Source organism: Garra rufa, chromosome 15 (assembly GCF_049309525.1).
Source record: "Garra rufa chromosome 15, GarRuf1.0, whole genome shotgun sequence".
NCBI classification, from domain to species: Eukaryota; Metazoa; Chordata; class Actinopteri; order Cypriniformes; family Cyprinidae; genus Garra; species Garra rufa.
Window position 1 is genome coordinate 16,424,679 of NC_133375.1, and position 16,576 is coordinate 16,441,254.

At 36.2% G+C, this 16,576-nt stretch overlaps 1 protein-coding gene across 2 annotated transcripts in view; it reads left to right on the forward strand.

Moving 5' to 3' along the window:
- The window catches only part of fgd (faciogenital dysplasia), an 84,366-nt gene that overhangs the window by 38,192 nt on the left and 29,598 nt on the right, over positions 1-16,576 (forward strand). For both annotated transcript variants that reach the window (XM_073818965.1, XM_073818966.1), the window contains exons 2-4: positions 4,846-5,007; positions 5,610-5,754; positions 9,426-10,029. In XM_073818965.1, coding sequence (XP_073675066.1) covers positions 4,846-5,007; positions 5,610-5,754; positions 9,426-10,029 — 911 coding nt within the window. The remainder of the gene's footprint in view (positions 1-4,845; positions 5,008-5,609; positions 5,755-9,425; positions 10,030-16,576) is intronic.

A 16,576-nucleotide genomic window follows, 5' to 3' on the forward strand; every position in this document is an offset into this window, starting at 1 on the left:
TGCATGTTCTGCATTTGCAAATCAGTCTGAATTAACAAAATAATGGCATTAATGGGAAGACTAATTTAAATAGGTAAGTAAACAACTCACACACCCAGAAAAAAAACCTTTGATAACTGAAAATGACACTTAAAATAACATGAAAACATGATCTGTGGGAGTTTTTAGTGAGTAATCAGCTTGGTAAAATTTACGGTAAATGTGTCTGTGACCAATATTTACCGAGCTTTGATGACTGATCATGATCCGAAAAATTTCACTATGAAAGATAACTATTAAAAACAGTCACAAATCTTGTTGCTGATTATCAAATCGTCTTGTCAGATGACCACTGTCAGGCCTTTTTTTTTTTTTTAATTTCAGTGCACACATACACACATCAGGACATTTCATAGACTTGTATTGTTTTTATATCCATCTAGTAGAACTCTAGTTCAGTCACCAACCCTAAAAAACTGCATTTGTATAATAAAAACAGATAAAAAAAAATCATTTTTGCAAATGATGATGTCCCAAAAGTTAATAAAAGGTTATAGAAGGTCAGGTACAGATTTATCCCCAAATTATGATCAAGTAGATACTAACAGACACACACACACACACACACACACACACACACACACACACACACATATATACCTGATAGTATCTGGACAGTTCAGCTCCAGGAGAAATCCAAGACTTTCTCCCAAGAGCCCCTCTGTGTGAGCTAGAGACTCACTAACCAGCGTCCTGACCTTCATCTGCATCATATGCAACAAAATGCTTTTGTTACTTGGATGTTTGTCTTGTTTCCAGTCAAAATATCTAAAAATTCTTTAATCAAATCAATCGATTTTCTAGACAAGTAAAAATTAAATGAAGCAAGTTTTTGCTTACAACAAGCAAAATAATCTGCCAATGGGGTAAGAAAAATAATCTTATTTCAAACAGAAAACAGGATTACTACTTGCTTAACTTTGAGGTGTTTTTTTTTTTTCTGAAAACAAGTCGATAATTTTTTTCTTGTCTAGAAAATTCTTCTTGATTTATGAATTTTTAGATATTTTGACTGGAAACAAGAAAAAAATTCTAAGAAAAGCATTTTTTTAAAAGTGAAAAACAGTCTTAAGTCACACAGGTATATGTGACCCTGGAGCACAAAACCAGTCTTAAGTCGCTGGGGTTTGTAGCAATAGCCAAAAATACATTGCATGGGTCAAAATTATTGATTTTTCTTTTATGCCAAAAATCATTAAGAAATTAAGTAAAGTTCATGTTCCATGAAGATGTTTTGTAAAATTCCAACTGTAAACATATCAAAATGTAATTTTTGATTAGTAATATGCATTGTTAAGAACCTAATTTGGACAACTTTAAAGGTGATTTTCTCAGTCTTTTTGATTTTTTTGCATCCTCAGATTTCTGATTTCAAATAGATGTATCTCAGCCAAATATTGTCCTCTCCTAACAAACCATACATCAATAGAAAGCTTATTTATTGAGCTTTCATATGATGTATAAATCTCAGTTTTGTCAAATTTAACCTTATGACTGGTTTTGTGGTCCAGGGTCACATATTTGTCGCAATAGCCGAACTGCAAAGAAAGGCTTATCTATTTTATAAAGTATTTTGGTCTTGTTTCTGGTCAAAATATCTCAAAATTCTTAAATTAAGATGCATTTACTAGATAAGCAAAATGACATGAGAAATTTACTCTTGTTTTAAGCTAAATGCACTCACCCTGGAAACAAGTAAAATGATCTGCTAGTGGGGCAAGTAAAATATTCAATAAATCAAGAGTATTTTACTCACCACACTGGCAAATAATTGGACTTATTTTAAGCAAACTGTACTTAATTTCGTTTTTTTCCCCTGGAAACAAGACTAAATATATCATGTCATTTTGCTTATTTAATAAATGCATCTAAATTTACGAATTTTTAGACATTTTGACTAGAAACAAGACTAAAATACTAAGTAAGAGAAGCCTTTTTTGCAGTGCAACAATGCATTGTATTGGTCAAATGATCAATTTTATGCCAAAAATCATTAGGATATTAAGTAAAGATGAAGATATTTTGTACATTTCCTACCGTAAAAATCAAAACTTAATTTTAAAGAACTTAAAGAACTTCATTTGGACAACTTTAAAGGTGATTTTCTCAATATTTAGATTTGTTTTGCATCCTCAGATTACAGATTTTCAAATAGTTGTATCTCGGCCAAAGCTTTCAGATGATGTGTAAACCTCAATTTCACAAAAATCTACCCTTATTGCTGGTTCTGTGGTCTAGGGCCACATATGATGTTTTTCTTCAGTGTGAACTAAGCACGAGGAGCAGATTGGTGAAAGTGTCTTTATGACAGATGGTGATGATGTCAGCTGCAACCAGTGTTTGGTTTTTATTTACGTAAAAGATTACGAATTCCTTTTTTGTATTTGTAATATCATGCATTAATGAATCACACATAATTAAACCAGGAAACATGAGTTTCTAGAAAGTGATTAGGGTCACATTTGCTTTGCTTTCAAACACTGTTATTACTTCAGGAAGCTCCTGATTGTTTGCGAAAGGCAGGTTTAGTCAGATTGAGCTCATTTGTGTCTGTAGATTATAGCAGAGAGAGAGAGAGTTGCGTGTGAAGCGGGTTTGGCAGGTGGAGTTCAGCGCTGCGAACAACAGCAGGTGCAGTCAATGCCAGCTCAGATTGTCTCACCTGTCGCAGGTGTGTTTGTGTGCGTATGTGTGTGTGCTTTACATATTCATGAGGTAACAGGGAGGAGGCTGAAGACACACACAAACACACACACTCACAGTTTGAGTCAGTCCTGACCAGAGAAGCGTATGAACTGGGCCGGAGTGTAAAGTAAGTCTCTTGTTTTAGTGAATTTATCTCTTTCTGTGATTTTACCATGTTATTGCTTACAAGACTTGGAGATTTCAGTAATCAGAGATCATTTGATTTAGGTATCCGCTTTAGAAACTTAAACTTCTCTGATGTTTTGGTTTGTGTTCAGATCTGTTAGTTTAGACGGCAGACAGTTTGAGACGCTGTTGAGGATTTTTCTGGAGATGTGTGAGATCACTGAGGACGTTTTCTCTGGAGAAAGAAGCAAAGCTTTCAGTCTGGTTTTCAGCTGATATGATTTTCTCTCTGTGAGAAGCAGGTGGATGTATTGAGGTATTGAGCTCAAACATCAGAAGTGTACAGATGGAGGTTTTGTCCTGTGAAACGTGTTGTTTTGACTGTACAAAACTGTCTGAACATGCAAATATTGAATCATCCTTGGCCATTCTGTGAGCTGTTTGAGATGTAACTGTGTCTGTATTGATCGTTCAGTCGATGGCTGCTGTCTCTCTGGCCACGATGAAGGTCGAGTCGAGAGGTTCCTCGATTTTCAGCTGCTAGAAATAGTGCGCAATATAGAATTACACAGATGAAATTATGGTAAAGAAGCAGCATAATTAGACAAGACGTGGAATGTTTTTGTTTGTAACTAAAGTGTTCTGGGTTCACTACAGTCTGCTTGGCTACAACATGTCAGTTGCCACAAAAAATAATTCAGACTTATGTTTTGAAGGTGTAGCCACAAGACTTTCGAAACACAATATAATGATATAACGCATAAGTAGCACAGGTATATTTGTAGCAATAGCCAACAATGCATTGTATGGATCCAAATTTTTCTTTTATGCCAAAAAATCATTGGGATATTAAGTAAAGATCAGAGGGTTGTGAGCAAGCGTTTGAGAGAAAGGGCACCAAATACCAGGACCTCTTGCATGACTGCAGGGGGAAAGGTTGGCAGGCATGGCTCTTCCCGGTCGAGGTCGGCTGTAGAGGATTCCCCGCCCAGTCAGTATGGAGGATGCTTACAGCCTTTGGGGTGATGGGGAGGGAGAGAAAGATGACTGTTGGCAGGATGGGGGAGGCAGCAGAGAGAGCTTCTTGCTGGTTATGGAGCAGGACAGAGGAGCTTAGCTGGAAGCCAGGGGGAGTTGATGGGCAGTGATTTGACCACCACTGCTGACCCACCAATGTTGAGGGTGTTGCGTTTCAGGGTTGAAACACCCAATGATCGTTGGAGACCGCCGGATGACATCAACTCTTCCTGGCTAAGGCTACATTCACCAAAAGTGAATGAAGGAGAAGCATCTTTGGATGTAATTGTAATCATTTTGTGAATTTCCTACCGTAAATATATCAAAACTTACTTTTTAATTAGTAATATGCATTACTAAGAACTTCATTTGGACAACTTTAAAGATGATTTTCTCAATATTTATTTTTTTTTTGCACCCTCAGATTGCAGATTTTCAAACAGTTGTATCTCAGCCAAATATTGTCCTATTATTTAAGTAATAATAAACAGCCAATATCCCAGTAATATTCATGCTGATAACCATCTAGTTAATAGTGAGATTTGGACACTAAAGTGTAACCTATATTCTTATTAACTCACCAAAGTATTTAAAGTGAGAAGGGTAAATAAAAAGTCCTATCGCAACAAACCATACATCAACGGAAAAGCTTATTTATTCAGCTTTCAGATTATGTGTACATCCTGAATTTGAAAAAATTGACGAAGTTATGACTTTTGGTCCAGGGTCACATATCAGCTATTGTTCACAAAGCATACATGTTTAGAAACACATAAGTGTGTCAATTTAGAAAGGTAGTCATTTGCAATGAATGTGTTTGTTGAAAGGAATTAATAAAGCTGATATGAATTTGAATAATGTTCACTGAAATATCTAAATATACAAGCTGTGCGACTGGGCTGCTGGTAGATTTCTATTGATATTCTAATGCTGGTCAAATCTGTGTCTTCATGTTTGGTGTGTTTTGTGTTTTGGTAGATTTGTCCCCAGCAGCGCTGCAGTACTCCTGTGGATCTGTAGAGCAGCCCCAGAATAAGAAGTCCCCGCCCCCTCCCAGGCCATGCCCCGCCCAGTTCGCCCAGAGGCCACGCCCCACTGCCTCAGCCACGCCCAAGACGTCCAGAGCACAGAAACCCCACGGTATTAAACATGATTAACTGTCACTCAAACCTCTCTTCTGATAAACCAATGGTGTGTGTGTTTGTGATGTGAGTGAACTGTGCATGGACATTTTGTGGCTTTCTTATGCTGCACAACAGACAGAGGAAGGAAGTGCGTACTGCTCAGACTATCTGCTTCCTGAATTCAGCTTGACATGTGAATTGCATCATTAAAGTTATATTTCATTCAGTCCTAACATGCTTATGCAACTCATCTAAAATACACTTTAGAAATTCAAACAGATTTGAGGCGGTTTATCCACTCGTGCACAAACACACTTCATCTTCTTGACTCTGTTGTGTGTGTGTGTGGTTATGTTTGTGTTTGTATCTCGCTGTGTAACCGCAGCACTTTTCGCACGCTCATCTCTACTTCCTGTTCTCTGGTTCAGGAAGCTGCCAGTTTCTCGGACAGCTGAAGCGTCTCCATCTTTCTCGTTTTCTTTGCGTGCGACTTTGGTGTGGCACGAGTGGATTGGGAGGATTAGTATGGAGGGTGAATCTCTGGGGTGTGAGCGGAGGATGTGAAACGGGACTGTAGAGCTGGTCTGAGCGTCTTTTCTCTCTCTGTGTGTCTGTCAGTGCCCCCTAAGCCTGTGCACCTGCTGCCGCGGGGTCCCGTCCCCCCAGCGCCCCGCCGACCCCTTCCCAGTCCCCCTCCCAGAGCCAGAGTCCCGTCTGCAGGGCCCGGCGTGGGCCGCCTCATCGAGGGCTTCCACAGCTCCAGGTAAGAACGGTCTGTGTGTTAAATCGGGTGTGTGAGGAACAAACCTCTTTCTGTTCATACTGTGTGAGCTGAGACAGAGATATAATACAACAGACTTGGATGATACCTCAAATCCTGAGAACAGAGGTGTGCGGTTATGTTTCTAACCAAGTGGGCTTACGATTTTTTTTTCTGGTGGATGATAAAATAGCCATCAAATCCTATTCACTCAAACTGAAGAAGGCCAGAATATTATAGAGGTTTTAGTCTCAGTGGGGTTTTGTACAGTCAGACTACACTGCAAAAAGAGGCTTATCTTGTTTAGTATTTTTGTCTTGTTTCTAGTCAAAAGTCTAAAAAAAATTCTTAAATTAAGATGCATTTACTAGGTAATCAAAATGGCATAAGGTATTTAGTCCTGTTTCCAGGGGGAAAAAACTAAATTAAGTGCCATTTTCTTAAAATAAACACAATTATCTGCCAGTGGGGTAAGTAAATGACTTATTATATGTAATATTTTATATACGTAATATTTTACGTACCCCACTGGCAGATAATTTTACTTGTTTCCAGGGAGAAAAAAAACTAAATGAAGCACATTTTGCTTAAAACAAGACTAAATATCTTATGTCATTTTGCTTATCTAGTAAATGCATCTTTATTTAAGAATTTTTAAAAATATTTTGACTAGAAACAAGCCAAAAAAACGAATTAAGCTAAGTGTTTTTAAAATCTTTTTAAAATCTTTTTTTGTTCTTGTTATACTGTATATTGCTTTATACATTACAGATTGTTTCAGAACAGTGTTCTTGGTGATAAACAAGAAAATAGTGATACTGATACAAACAAAATTCACTAGAAAGAGCTACAGTATTATTTATTTGTTAACATTAGTTAACTGCAGTGTTGAGTAAGTTATGCTAAAAAAAAGTAATTAATTACCAGTTACTAACAGCAGTGTAATTAGATTACTGTACAAACGACTCTCTCCGAAAAGTATTTAATTACTTATTACTAATTGCCTTCTAAATCCTATATCAACCTCAACAAGTTAGTGATTTTAATTCAAATAAATAATAAGATAACTACAGAAATTATTCTGGTCACACTTTAGATTCATTACTTCTAACTTTTGCCTCAGTCTACTCCTAATTACTGCTTATTAATACTTAGTAAAGTAGTTGTCAAACAAAAATTAAGAATTGCATTGGATTAAGGATTTAGATTTTGCAGAATAAGTGATTTTTAAGTTTTAATAAACAGCCAATATAACAGTAATATTCTTAAGCAATAAGGTACGAGAGGCCGTGCTGTATCGTGAATAAATCACGGCTGTAGGGCGTTGTTAGGCAACCCCTTCAGCCGTGATTTATTCACGATACAGCAAGGCCTCAAGTACCTTATTGCTTTTATAAAACGGTTACCACACAATAAAAATATTAATATCAAAATATATATTAATTTATATATATATTAGGTTGTACATTTTCATAAAGTAAAATCATTAACTGCCTTCCGCTGTAAAAAGTAGTCCCTAACTGCTAAAGCTTTGTTTACGTTGCTAAGGGTGGTTGCTAAGGAGGTTCAATGATACACAAAACCGTTGAGTGAAGCGGTCATAGCAGTGCCGTATCATGAATACGACACAGCTGCTGACCAATCAGAATTGAGGAATGGAACTAACCGTTTTATAAATGCTAATAACCAACTAGTCAATAGTGAGATTCGGACACTAAAGTGTTACCAATATTCTCATTAACTCACCAAAGTATTTAAAGTGAGAAGGGCATTTTAAGGTTAGATGTTCAATCCACTATTGTATTGTATATAAATGTTCTACAGTCTACACACAGTATTAAGTTCAATTACATAAGAAGTAACTGTAATTAAATGACAGTAAGTAAGAGTAATCCCTTACTTTACGGTTTCAAGGGAAAAGTAATTAATTTACAATAAGTAACTAGTTACACCCAACACTGGTTAACTGTATTAGTTAATACGAACTAACAATGAAAAACACCTATAAAAGCGTTTTTAATCTCAGTCGATGTTATTTAAACATTTATTAATTATTATAATCAAAAGCTGTATATTTTAATATAATTTAATGGACCTAAACTAACATGAAGTAGCAATGAGTCATTGTTAGTCAATGTTAGTTAATGCATCAAGTAATGTTAACTAATGGGACCTTAACTAATTGTTATTTATCTGTGAAGCCCTGTGTTTTTATCGGGGTCCAGTGTCATAAACATAACCACTATGTTAAGACTGTGTCTTCAGTACTAATTAGAATTAATTCAAATTAGAACAATCTATCTTTCTGTGACTATAAAAAGTTATGACTAGTCTTGAAGAGAAAAAATTAGATGACTAACTACAAAGTGAGTATATGCAATTGGCCCCTGGTATTAAGATGCATTTTCGTTGATTTGTTCACAAGGATGATGTTAAATGGTTTGAGCTTTTGCACTTTTGATCTAGGTATTCAGAATGCATTGCTCATGTGGTCGAATACATTTGAGCAGCCACAAAAGACGCCCACTAACCACCCGATGACCTCACACGTGAGCATTATGGGATGTGTTCTGAGGAAACGCAACAAAACAGTCAATTCCAACCTAACTGCATTGTGCCAAAAGCACATGACTGTCATTGAAATCACACTGCAAAAAATGCTTTTCTTACTTAGATTTTTTGTCTTGTTTCCAGCCAAAATATCTAAAAATTCTTAAATCAAGAAGGATTATCTAAATGAGTAAAAATTCAGCAAAAACAAGTCAAAATTAAGTCAGTTTTTGCTTAGAACAAGCAACATAATCTGCCAATGGGTTAAGAAAAAATATCTTATTTCAAACAGAAAACAAGATTATTTTTGCTTACGCCATTGGCGGATAATTTTGTTTGTTTCAAACAAAAATGCACTTTTTTTTAAATAATTTGGTCACACTTTATATTATGTGGCCATAACTATTATGTACTTGCATCAAAAAATAAGTACTTGATATATGTACTTAATGTGGTCATATTGCATTGCAAAACACTTTTGCTTCTATTAAGGTGAGTTATGGGTAAGGTTAGGGGCAGGTTTGGTGGTTTGGGTAGGTTTAAGGGTGGGTTAGGGTGTAAGGGATGGGTCAACAGTGGTAATTACAGAAATTAATTACAAACGTAATTACATAAAGCTTTTTTAAAAAAGATGCTATGCAAAAACATGTATGTGCACAATAAGTACATTGTACCAAATGATTAATTTAAATGTAAGTACATAGTAGTTAAGGCCACCTAATGCAAAGTGGGACCAATAATTTTTACTTGTCTAGAAAATCCTTCTTGATTTAAGAATTTTTTTGATGTTTTAGCTGGAAACAAGACAAAACATCTAAGAAAGAAAAGCATTTTTTGCAGTGCAGTTCTTATTAGTATACTTTCCATTTGCTTCTGTTCCCACTCACTCATGAGCAGTGTAATGGATTCATTCATTCAGTCGTATCTCTGTCACGAAAGTGATGTGAAGTGTGATGAAATAAGAGGGAAGTGTGTCAACAAAATCAGTGGTCACAGGAGGCGCATTTAAAATGCATGTTAAGATCAGGCGTAAACTGCTCGAGTGTCACTGAAAACACATCTTAATACTAAGGTTTGAGAAGCTTGACACTTTTTAGACCATGATTGTTCCTTTATCTCGTAAGGTTTCCGATTCTGGGTCTCCAGCGGAGGAACGACCTCCATTGGGGAGCCGACATGGATTCTCCCGCCTCTCAAGCGCCGGACGCCGGCGATCATCCTCAGCTCACGGAGACGTCAGCGGCGACGGCCGCTTTGGAGACTGAGGATGCACTTACGTATAAACCGTGTGGAATCTCTGAGCTTTTGAGACTGTCCAGCTTAAACTTCCAGAGAGACTCTGCCAATGACGCAGAAATTACAGACCAACTTCAAAAAGAGCTTAAAAGACATTCCGGTAGCGCTTTGGAGGATAATCACAGTGACTTAGGAGACGATGTGAGCGGTAAACATGGAGACGCGGAGCAGGAGCGGCCGCAGGGTCACGAGGGGACTGAGGCGAACGGAAAGATCCCCAATCGGGACAGCGGGATCGACAGCCCGTCCTGCGGGGCGGAGGGAGAGGTCTTCCCGAATGAGGAGCGCATCGAGGAGGAGGACAGGAACGACAGCGTCGCCACTGAGACGGAGTCATGCACCACCGCCGGGAACAAGCGCGACTCGACGCAGGATGAAGACAGCGACCTGGAGGAAGGAAGCAGCGAGGATCCCGAGAGCCTGGAACCCAAGGTAAGAGCGCAGACGCACCTGTGTTTGGAAGAGACGAATCCTCTGATCAATCTGGAGCTCTGCTCACAAAGTTGCAAAGTTTTCATCAAGTTTTTGTGATGTTTTCTTATCGACAAAGAGAATATACATAAACAACTGTGAAATTTGGCATTATGCCGATAAAATGGTGTATGTGATTACGTCATCCCTGAGAAACAGAATTGTTGCATACGTTTTGGTGTATCGCAAAGAAAAGTTGCCCTTGAGCCGTTTCCATTTATAATTTTACCTATTGCACAAATATCATGGACTAGTAGCCTTTTCTTCATTTATTTGAAACTAAACTTTATTATACAGGCTATTAATTAACTGTAGCCTATAGGCCTACATACAATTATTTTTATTAACAAGTGTCTTTTTTCAGGCCTTAGGTAACGCATTACAAGTAACTCAAGTTACGTAATAATATTAGTTTTTCCAAGTAACTAGTAAAGTAACGCATTGCTTTTTAATTGACAAGAAAATATCTGAGTTACTTTTTCCCCCATTTATTGATTAAAAGCTCTCCTGTCCCCATGTGGAGAGAAATTGAGAGTAAGATGTTACTTTAGTTCTAGAATAAATGTGAACATGCATTAATTCATCTCACTCACTAAAAAAACAGATACAGTCTTCTTCAAAATGAATAAAAACAGTGAAATTCAACACAAACCTGCAATAATTAAATGTTAAATAATACAAATATCCTTTATGTATTTAATCCCATTTTATTAACCGATGTCTTTGCTGCCATCCTTCGATGATCCAATTCATCCATACTAATGAGCAAAAATTACTCAAGATAATCTAACATTTGTTTTCCTTTTTTTTTATTGCTGAAGAGTTGACATTTTTTCTTCTGCGGTCTACTGTACAGACGTCAATTTATTTTTTTAAGCCTGAGGCTTTTGGTGTGAAAAGGCTTTAACATTTGACAAAAATAGAACTTTCTATATTAAAAACAAACAAGCAAACCCTGCCCAGATTTAAAAGTAACACAAAAGTAACGTAATGCATATGCATTACTTTCCATAAAAAGTAACTAAGTAATGTAATTAGTTACTTTTTCAGGGAGTAACTCAATATTGTAATGCATCACTTTTAAAAGTAACTTGCCCCAACACTGTAAAGACTATTTAGATACTTGTGCATCAAGTAATATTCATAAACAGGCGCAGTTGCATTATTATTAATTATCTGAAATATCATAATAATATAATATAATAAAATATATGTTATAATAATATAATACATGTTAGTTTTGGTTATTTTATTTCTCCAAACTGACAATCGTTGTTAAGCCATTATTAACCATTTACAGATCATTTCAAATTAAAATTAAATTACATGGCTGTGACCCATTAAAATACCTACATTTGTTTTCCAGGGGTTAATTTTATACACACAAAAAGCAGTATGAACAACAGTGTGTGAGGTTTCACATGATCACATCATGAATGGAGAAAAGCATAATAAAGCTATATATAAAATAAATAAATTAACAAAACGAAAGAAAAAAACTGCAAAAGTAGCAGCCTGTATGCAGAATTTTGTTACATTTTTGTGATGCGCTCTTGAGAAAGTGGCATGTTTGTTTCGTCATTTAAAAAAATGTTCATTGTGAATCTGGCCTACACAAATAACATAAATATTTAGAATAGTTTTAAATAATGCCTTACTGTTATATGACCACAAAAGAAGGAGTAGCCTAGTGTAAGTTGTTTCCACTTTTATAACTAACTAGACAACGCAGCCTGTTCATGGTCATAATAAAATACAGCCAGACAAACATATTGATAAACCATGCTATTTTACTTCCCATCACTCCACAACAAATACTTTCCATTTAACAGTAGAACAAAACAGGAATGAAAATATAAGCTAACAAGCCAAAACTATTTAATGTATTTTTTTTTTCTTTTTGCACAAAATGAATACATTTTAACTTGCAACATACTAAAGAAACATCAAAGTAATATATGTATATTTGAAAGGTAACTCGTCTCTTACCATAGACCATCTAAATAATTTGAGATATAATCTAATAATATGAATATCATTAGAGAAATGGTGCTTTAAAGTGAGCAACACCACAAACACAGACGCTGCCTATTGGCTAATTCTGTCATGTGACACCACTTTCTTTGCATTAAAGCCCCTTTTTTTGACAAAAGGTCTTTCCACACTAATTTTTGAGACATTGAAACTATCGATATAGAATTTATGCGCTAATGTTAAACGTAAAAAGATTTTGTCGACACTTTAGAAATTTTATTGAATAAATGGCATTTCTATCAACTACATTTTGAAGCGCTAAATATTGTTTCACAAAAAATCCTTGGATGGAAAACTGGCTACTGATGCACATGCACATCTACAGCAGATCCACCCACTCTGGTGTTAGCATGTTGATTGTCGGTGTAAAATAAGTGGTGAACCAGAGATACTGGGGGTAAAGTGAAGGTTAGAGTTTTTTCACAGTGCATATGACCCATTTCTCAGTACTTAGGTCACTTTTAAGCGAGCATCTGTGTGGCTGAACTGTGGATCATTTATCATTGTTTTGGCACAAAATACATTCAGTGATATCTTTTCAGATCACATGAATTCATTTCTCACTCAGAAACACTAAACACCAAAACTCTGCAAACCTACAGGCCACCAGTTTGTAACTTTGCATACTTAAACTGTCAAAGCCTAAACATAATACAAAAACTAAGCAAGACTTTGATTTCTACAGTAATATTGAAATATTTTTCAAATCTAAACAATAAAATACTATCAAAGCCAACATCGTATAGTGCTTCCTGTTGCTGTTCTCTTTGTTTTACGTGTTTGTTGAATGAAAACCTTTGCTAGTATTGTTGATTTGAGACTGTATGGAGAGTTTTAGTAGTTTTGGTGCATTTTCAATGTGAAATGAACTGCTTTGCCAAGCTGAATGTTAGTTAGATGAACTGTGCCAAGAGTTTGGAAAAAGTGACCGAAGTATTGAGAAATCTGTCCTAATGTTTGTAAAAAACTGATGAGCCATCTTCACTGGTCATTTTTTCCCATTTAGATTGTTGCGATGCAATCTGGGTCTGCCTTCACTGTGTAGTAAACATGCGGTGCTGTCTTAGATGTGATGCCTGCAGTGCTGTCTAGTGAGGTGGCTCAGAATGTTTCAGTGAACCTAGTGAACATGTCTCATGCTCTTGTGCATCAGTTATGTGTCACAGGCCGGAGGAAGTGAACAGTTTAAGTAGCATGAGCTGCATTTGTGCTGTGTGGGGGTTGCACTTTGTGAAAGTGTTGTTTTGCCACTCTGAGTGTATGTATGTTATATGTGTGAGATCTAGTAGGTTTCATTGACCAGAGGCGATGGAAACCGCTGGTTATTCACTTCATATTTGTGGCTATTCATATAAGCACGCTTAACTTCAACACACACCGCACTATTCTAAACTCTGCTTAGTCAGAATAGCACTGCCAATCATATAAAGCGCACTGCATTTATACACATATCTACATTAATGCTGTTTTTATTTTTCCAGTAAAAACTAGAATATATCAGTACTTAGAACATCAGTGCTTAGTTCATTTCCGGTACAAAACTTTACAGATAATTTACTAACCCCCTTGTCATCCAAGATGTTCATGTCTTTCTTTCCTCAGTCATAAAGAAATTGTTTTCTGAGGAAAACATTTCAGGATTTCTCTCCATATAGTGGACTTCTATGGTGCCCTGAGTTTGAACTTCAGAAATGCAGTTTAAATGCAGCTTCAAAGGACTCTTGAAGATCCCAGCTGAGGAAGAAGGGTCTTATCTAGCGAAACGATTGGTTATTTAAAAAAAAAATTAGAGTTTATATACTTTTTAACCTCAAATGCTCGTCTTGTCTAGCTCTGCTTGAGCTCTGTGGTTAGAGTATGTCCAAAAACTCCCATCTCATTTTCTCCTCCAACTTTAAAATCATCATTCATGGCTGTTTTACCTTTTTATTTTGTAAAGGGTGTTTGATCTTATTTGCATGTTCACTTTGTAAACACTGGGTCGGTACTTCTGCAGCGATCTAGGACAATTTTGAAGTTGGAGGAGAAAATGACATGGAAGTTTTTGGACATACCCTAACTGTATTGAACCAGAATACACAGAATTCAGGCAGAGCAAGACAAGACAAGCATTTGAGGTTTAAAAGTATATAAATTGTCAATTTGTTTTGAAAATGACCAATCGTTTCGCTAGATAAGACCCTTCTTCCTCATCTGGGATCGTTTAGAGTCTTTTGAAGCTGCATTTAAACTGCATTTCGGAAGTTCAAACTCAGGGCACCATAGAAGTCCACTATATGGAGAGAAATCCTGGAATGTTTTCCTCAAAAAACATAATTTCTTTACGACTGAAGAAAGAAAGACATGAACATCTTGGATGACAAGGGGGTGAGTACTTTATTTGTAAATGTTAGTTTTGGAAGTGAACTTCTCCTTTAAATGTATATTTTCATTAATTTTCTCCATCCAAGTTTTGTTTCTAGCTGTAGTGTCATTTTTGCTGCTTGTTGAATTAACTTTGTTAAAATGAGCTGAAGTAACACAATTCTTAACCATTTTGACACAATTTAATATCATTATGTTAAATAATTTAAAAACTATTTATTTCCCGTTTGAAATTGTGTGACTTTTTGTTAAACCAAGTTAAACCAAAATTTATTCAGACACCTTCAACATTTCTCACATGATCATAGTTTATTCACTGTAGTTTAGAAAATGGTAATACAACATGACAAGAACTCAGAGTTAAACTGTGTGACAAATTAATCTTGATAATGTCAGATAACTTTGATAGAAAGGTATGTAATGGATTGCAATCAACCAAATAATATTCAGACAACTGTTAGTGTGAACACTACTATCAATACTTTGACCAATTACCAAGCGATGCTTCATTTTGTTCAGTCTGTGGTGTAAAAAGGTCACATTAGCAATTAAAGAAAAAACATGGTCAGGTCAAAGTGTCTGAATATTTTTTGGTCCAAAGTAGTCCACTGTATGAAGAATTTTTGGGTATAATATGTCACAGTTTACTTTATTTTGCTAGCCTCACTTACATAAATGAACTTTTTTGTCCTACACCCAACAGTAAAAAATATTATATCTGGTGCCAAACTGATGATGTGTTGTGGAAAGGGTGTACAAAAAATCTTACAACTTTTGTGTTGGAGTCAAATTGACCGCCATTGCTTTCCATGCAATTCATCGAACACCAGCACTTTGAAAAACACCAGAGAGACTGGTAAAAAACAGCAGAAAACCTTTATTGAAACTTGTCAAAGAGTAAAATAAGAATTACATGAGCACTTATGAAATAGAGGACTTGTCTTCTGAATCATCCAAGGATGTGCTGTTTCTTTCTCAATAAAGTTAACGGATGTTTGGTTGTTAGTTTTCTAGCTCTCAGTTACTAGACTGCTGCAGCACTAAAAATAAGTGTGAGTAACCCATTTCACCCTCACAAGAGTTTAAGAAAAAGACAATAAGGCAGATGAAGTACAAACAGCAAGAAACACTACTGGCTCATTCCGTCTCAACTCAACCAAAGGTCCCCAGCTCAAGTTTTAGATTTTGCTAATATTTGTTCTGAAGAAAGATAGACATGTATAGTGACGAAAGCCAAAATATTAAATGTCATGGATGAAGATTTACTGAGTAATCCACTATTTTGTAGAGGGAGGTCAAAATGGCAATTTTCATCCTTATATTCAGAGTCAAGTTACAGCGGGGTAAAAATGACTTCAGAAAGATGGCAGCATCATTATCTTATTTTTACACAGAGATTGGTAGCTCTATTAGTGAAATCTGTTGACTTTAGCCATCCTTGTTGCATTATGTTCCAATGGTGACCTTTAGTATATATTCATCCATTTGTTCAAGACATTTAATATTTTGGCTTTCATTACTACACATGTCTATCTTTCCTCAAAATAAATATTAGCAAAATCAAAAACTTGAGCCGGGGAAGATTTGGAAATTTGGTTGATTTGACAGGGAATGACCCTACTACACTACACTAAGTACAAATAATGTCAGATCATGTTTATATGTACTTGTAGTTTTGTGCATCTTACTGTGCATATACTTACTACAAGTAGTCATGGCAAAAAAAAAAATGTGTCTGTTGATCACTTTCAACAATAATATGTTGGTCAGTTTGACCACTAAACACATATTTGATCTTTTTTAGTCTCAGACAAGGCGTGAATCAATTGCTTGGAAGCCACTGTGCGCCCTTCCTTAAGTTTTCCTTAATATCATTCACGTCAGTCAGCGTTGAGCTTGATTTCCAGCTGAGGGTGCGGCTGTGAATGTGTGATTATCACCTGCACTCACTCGACAGGTTCCCCTGCTTCCCAAACCATTACTGCTGCTTTATTATGGAGAACAGGATCCACTAATTACATTCACTCACACACACACACACACACACACACACACACACTCACACACACTCACACTGTGCTGTTCATGATGGATCTGAGTGGCTTCAGAG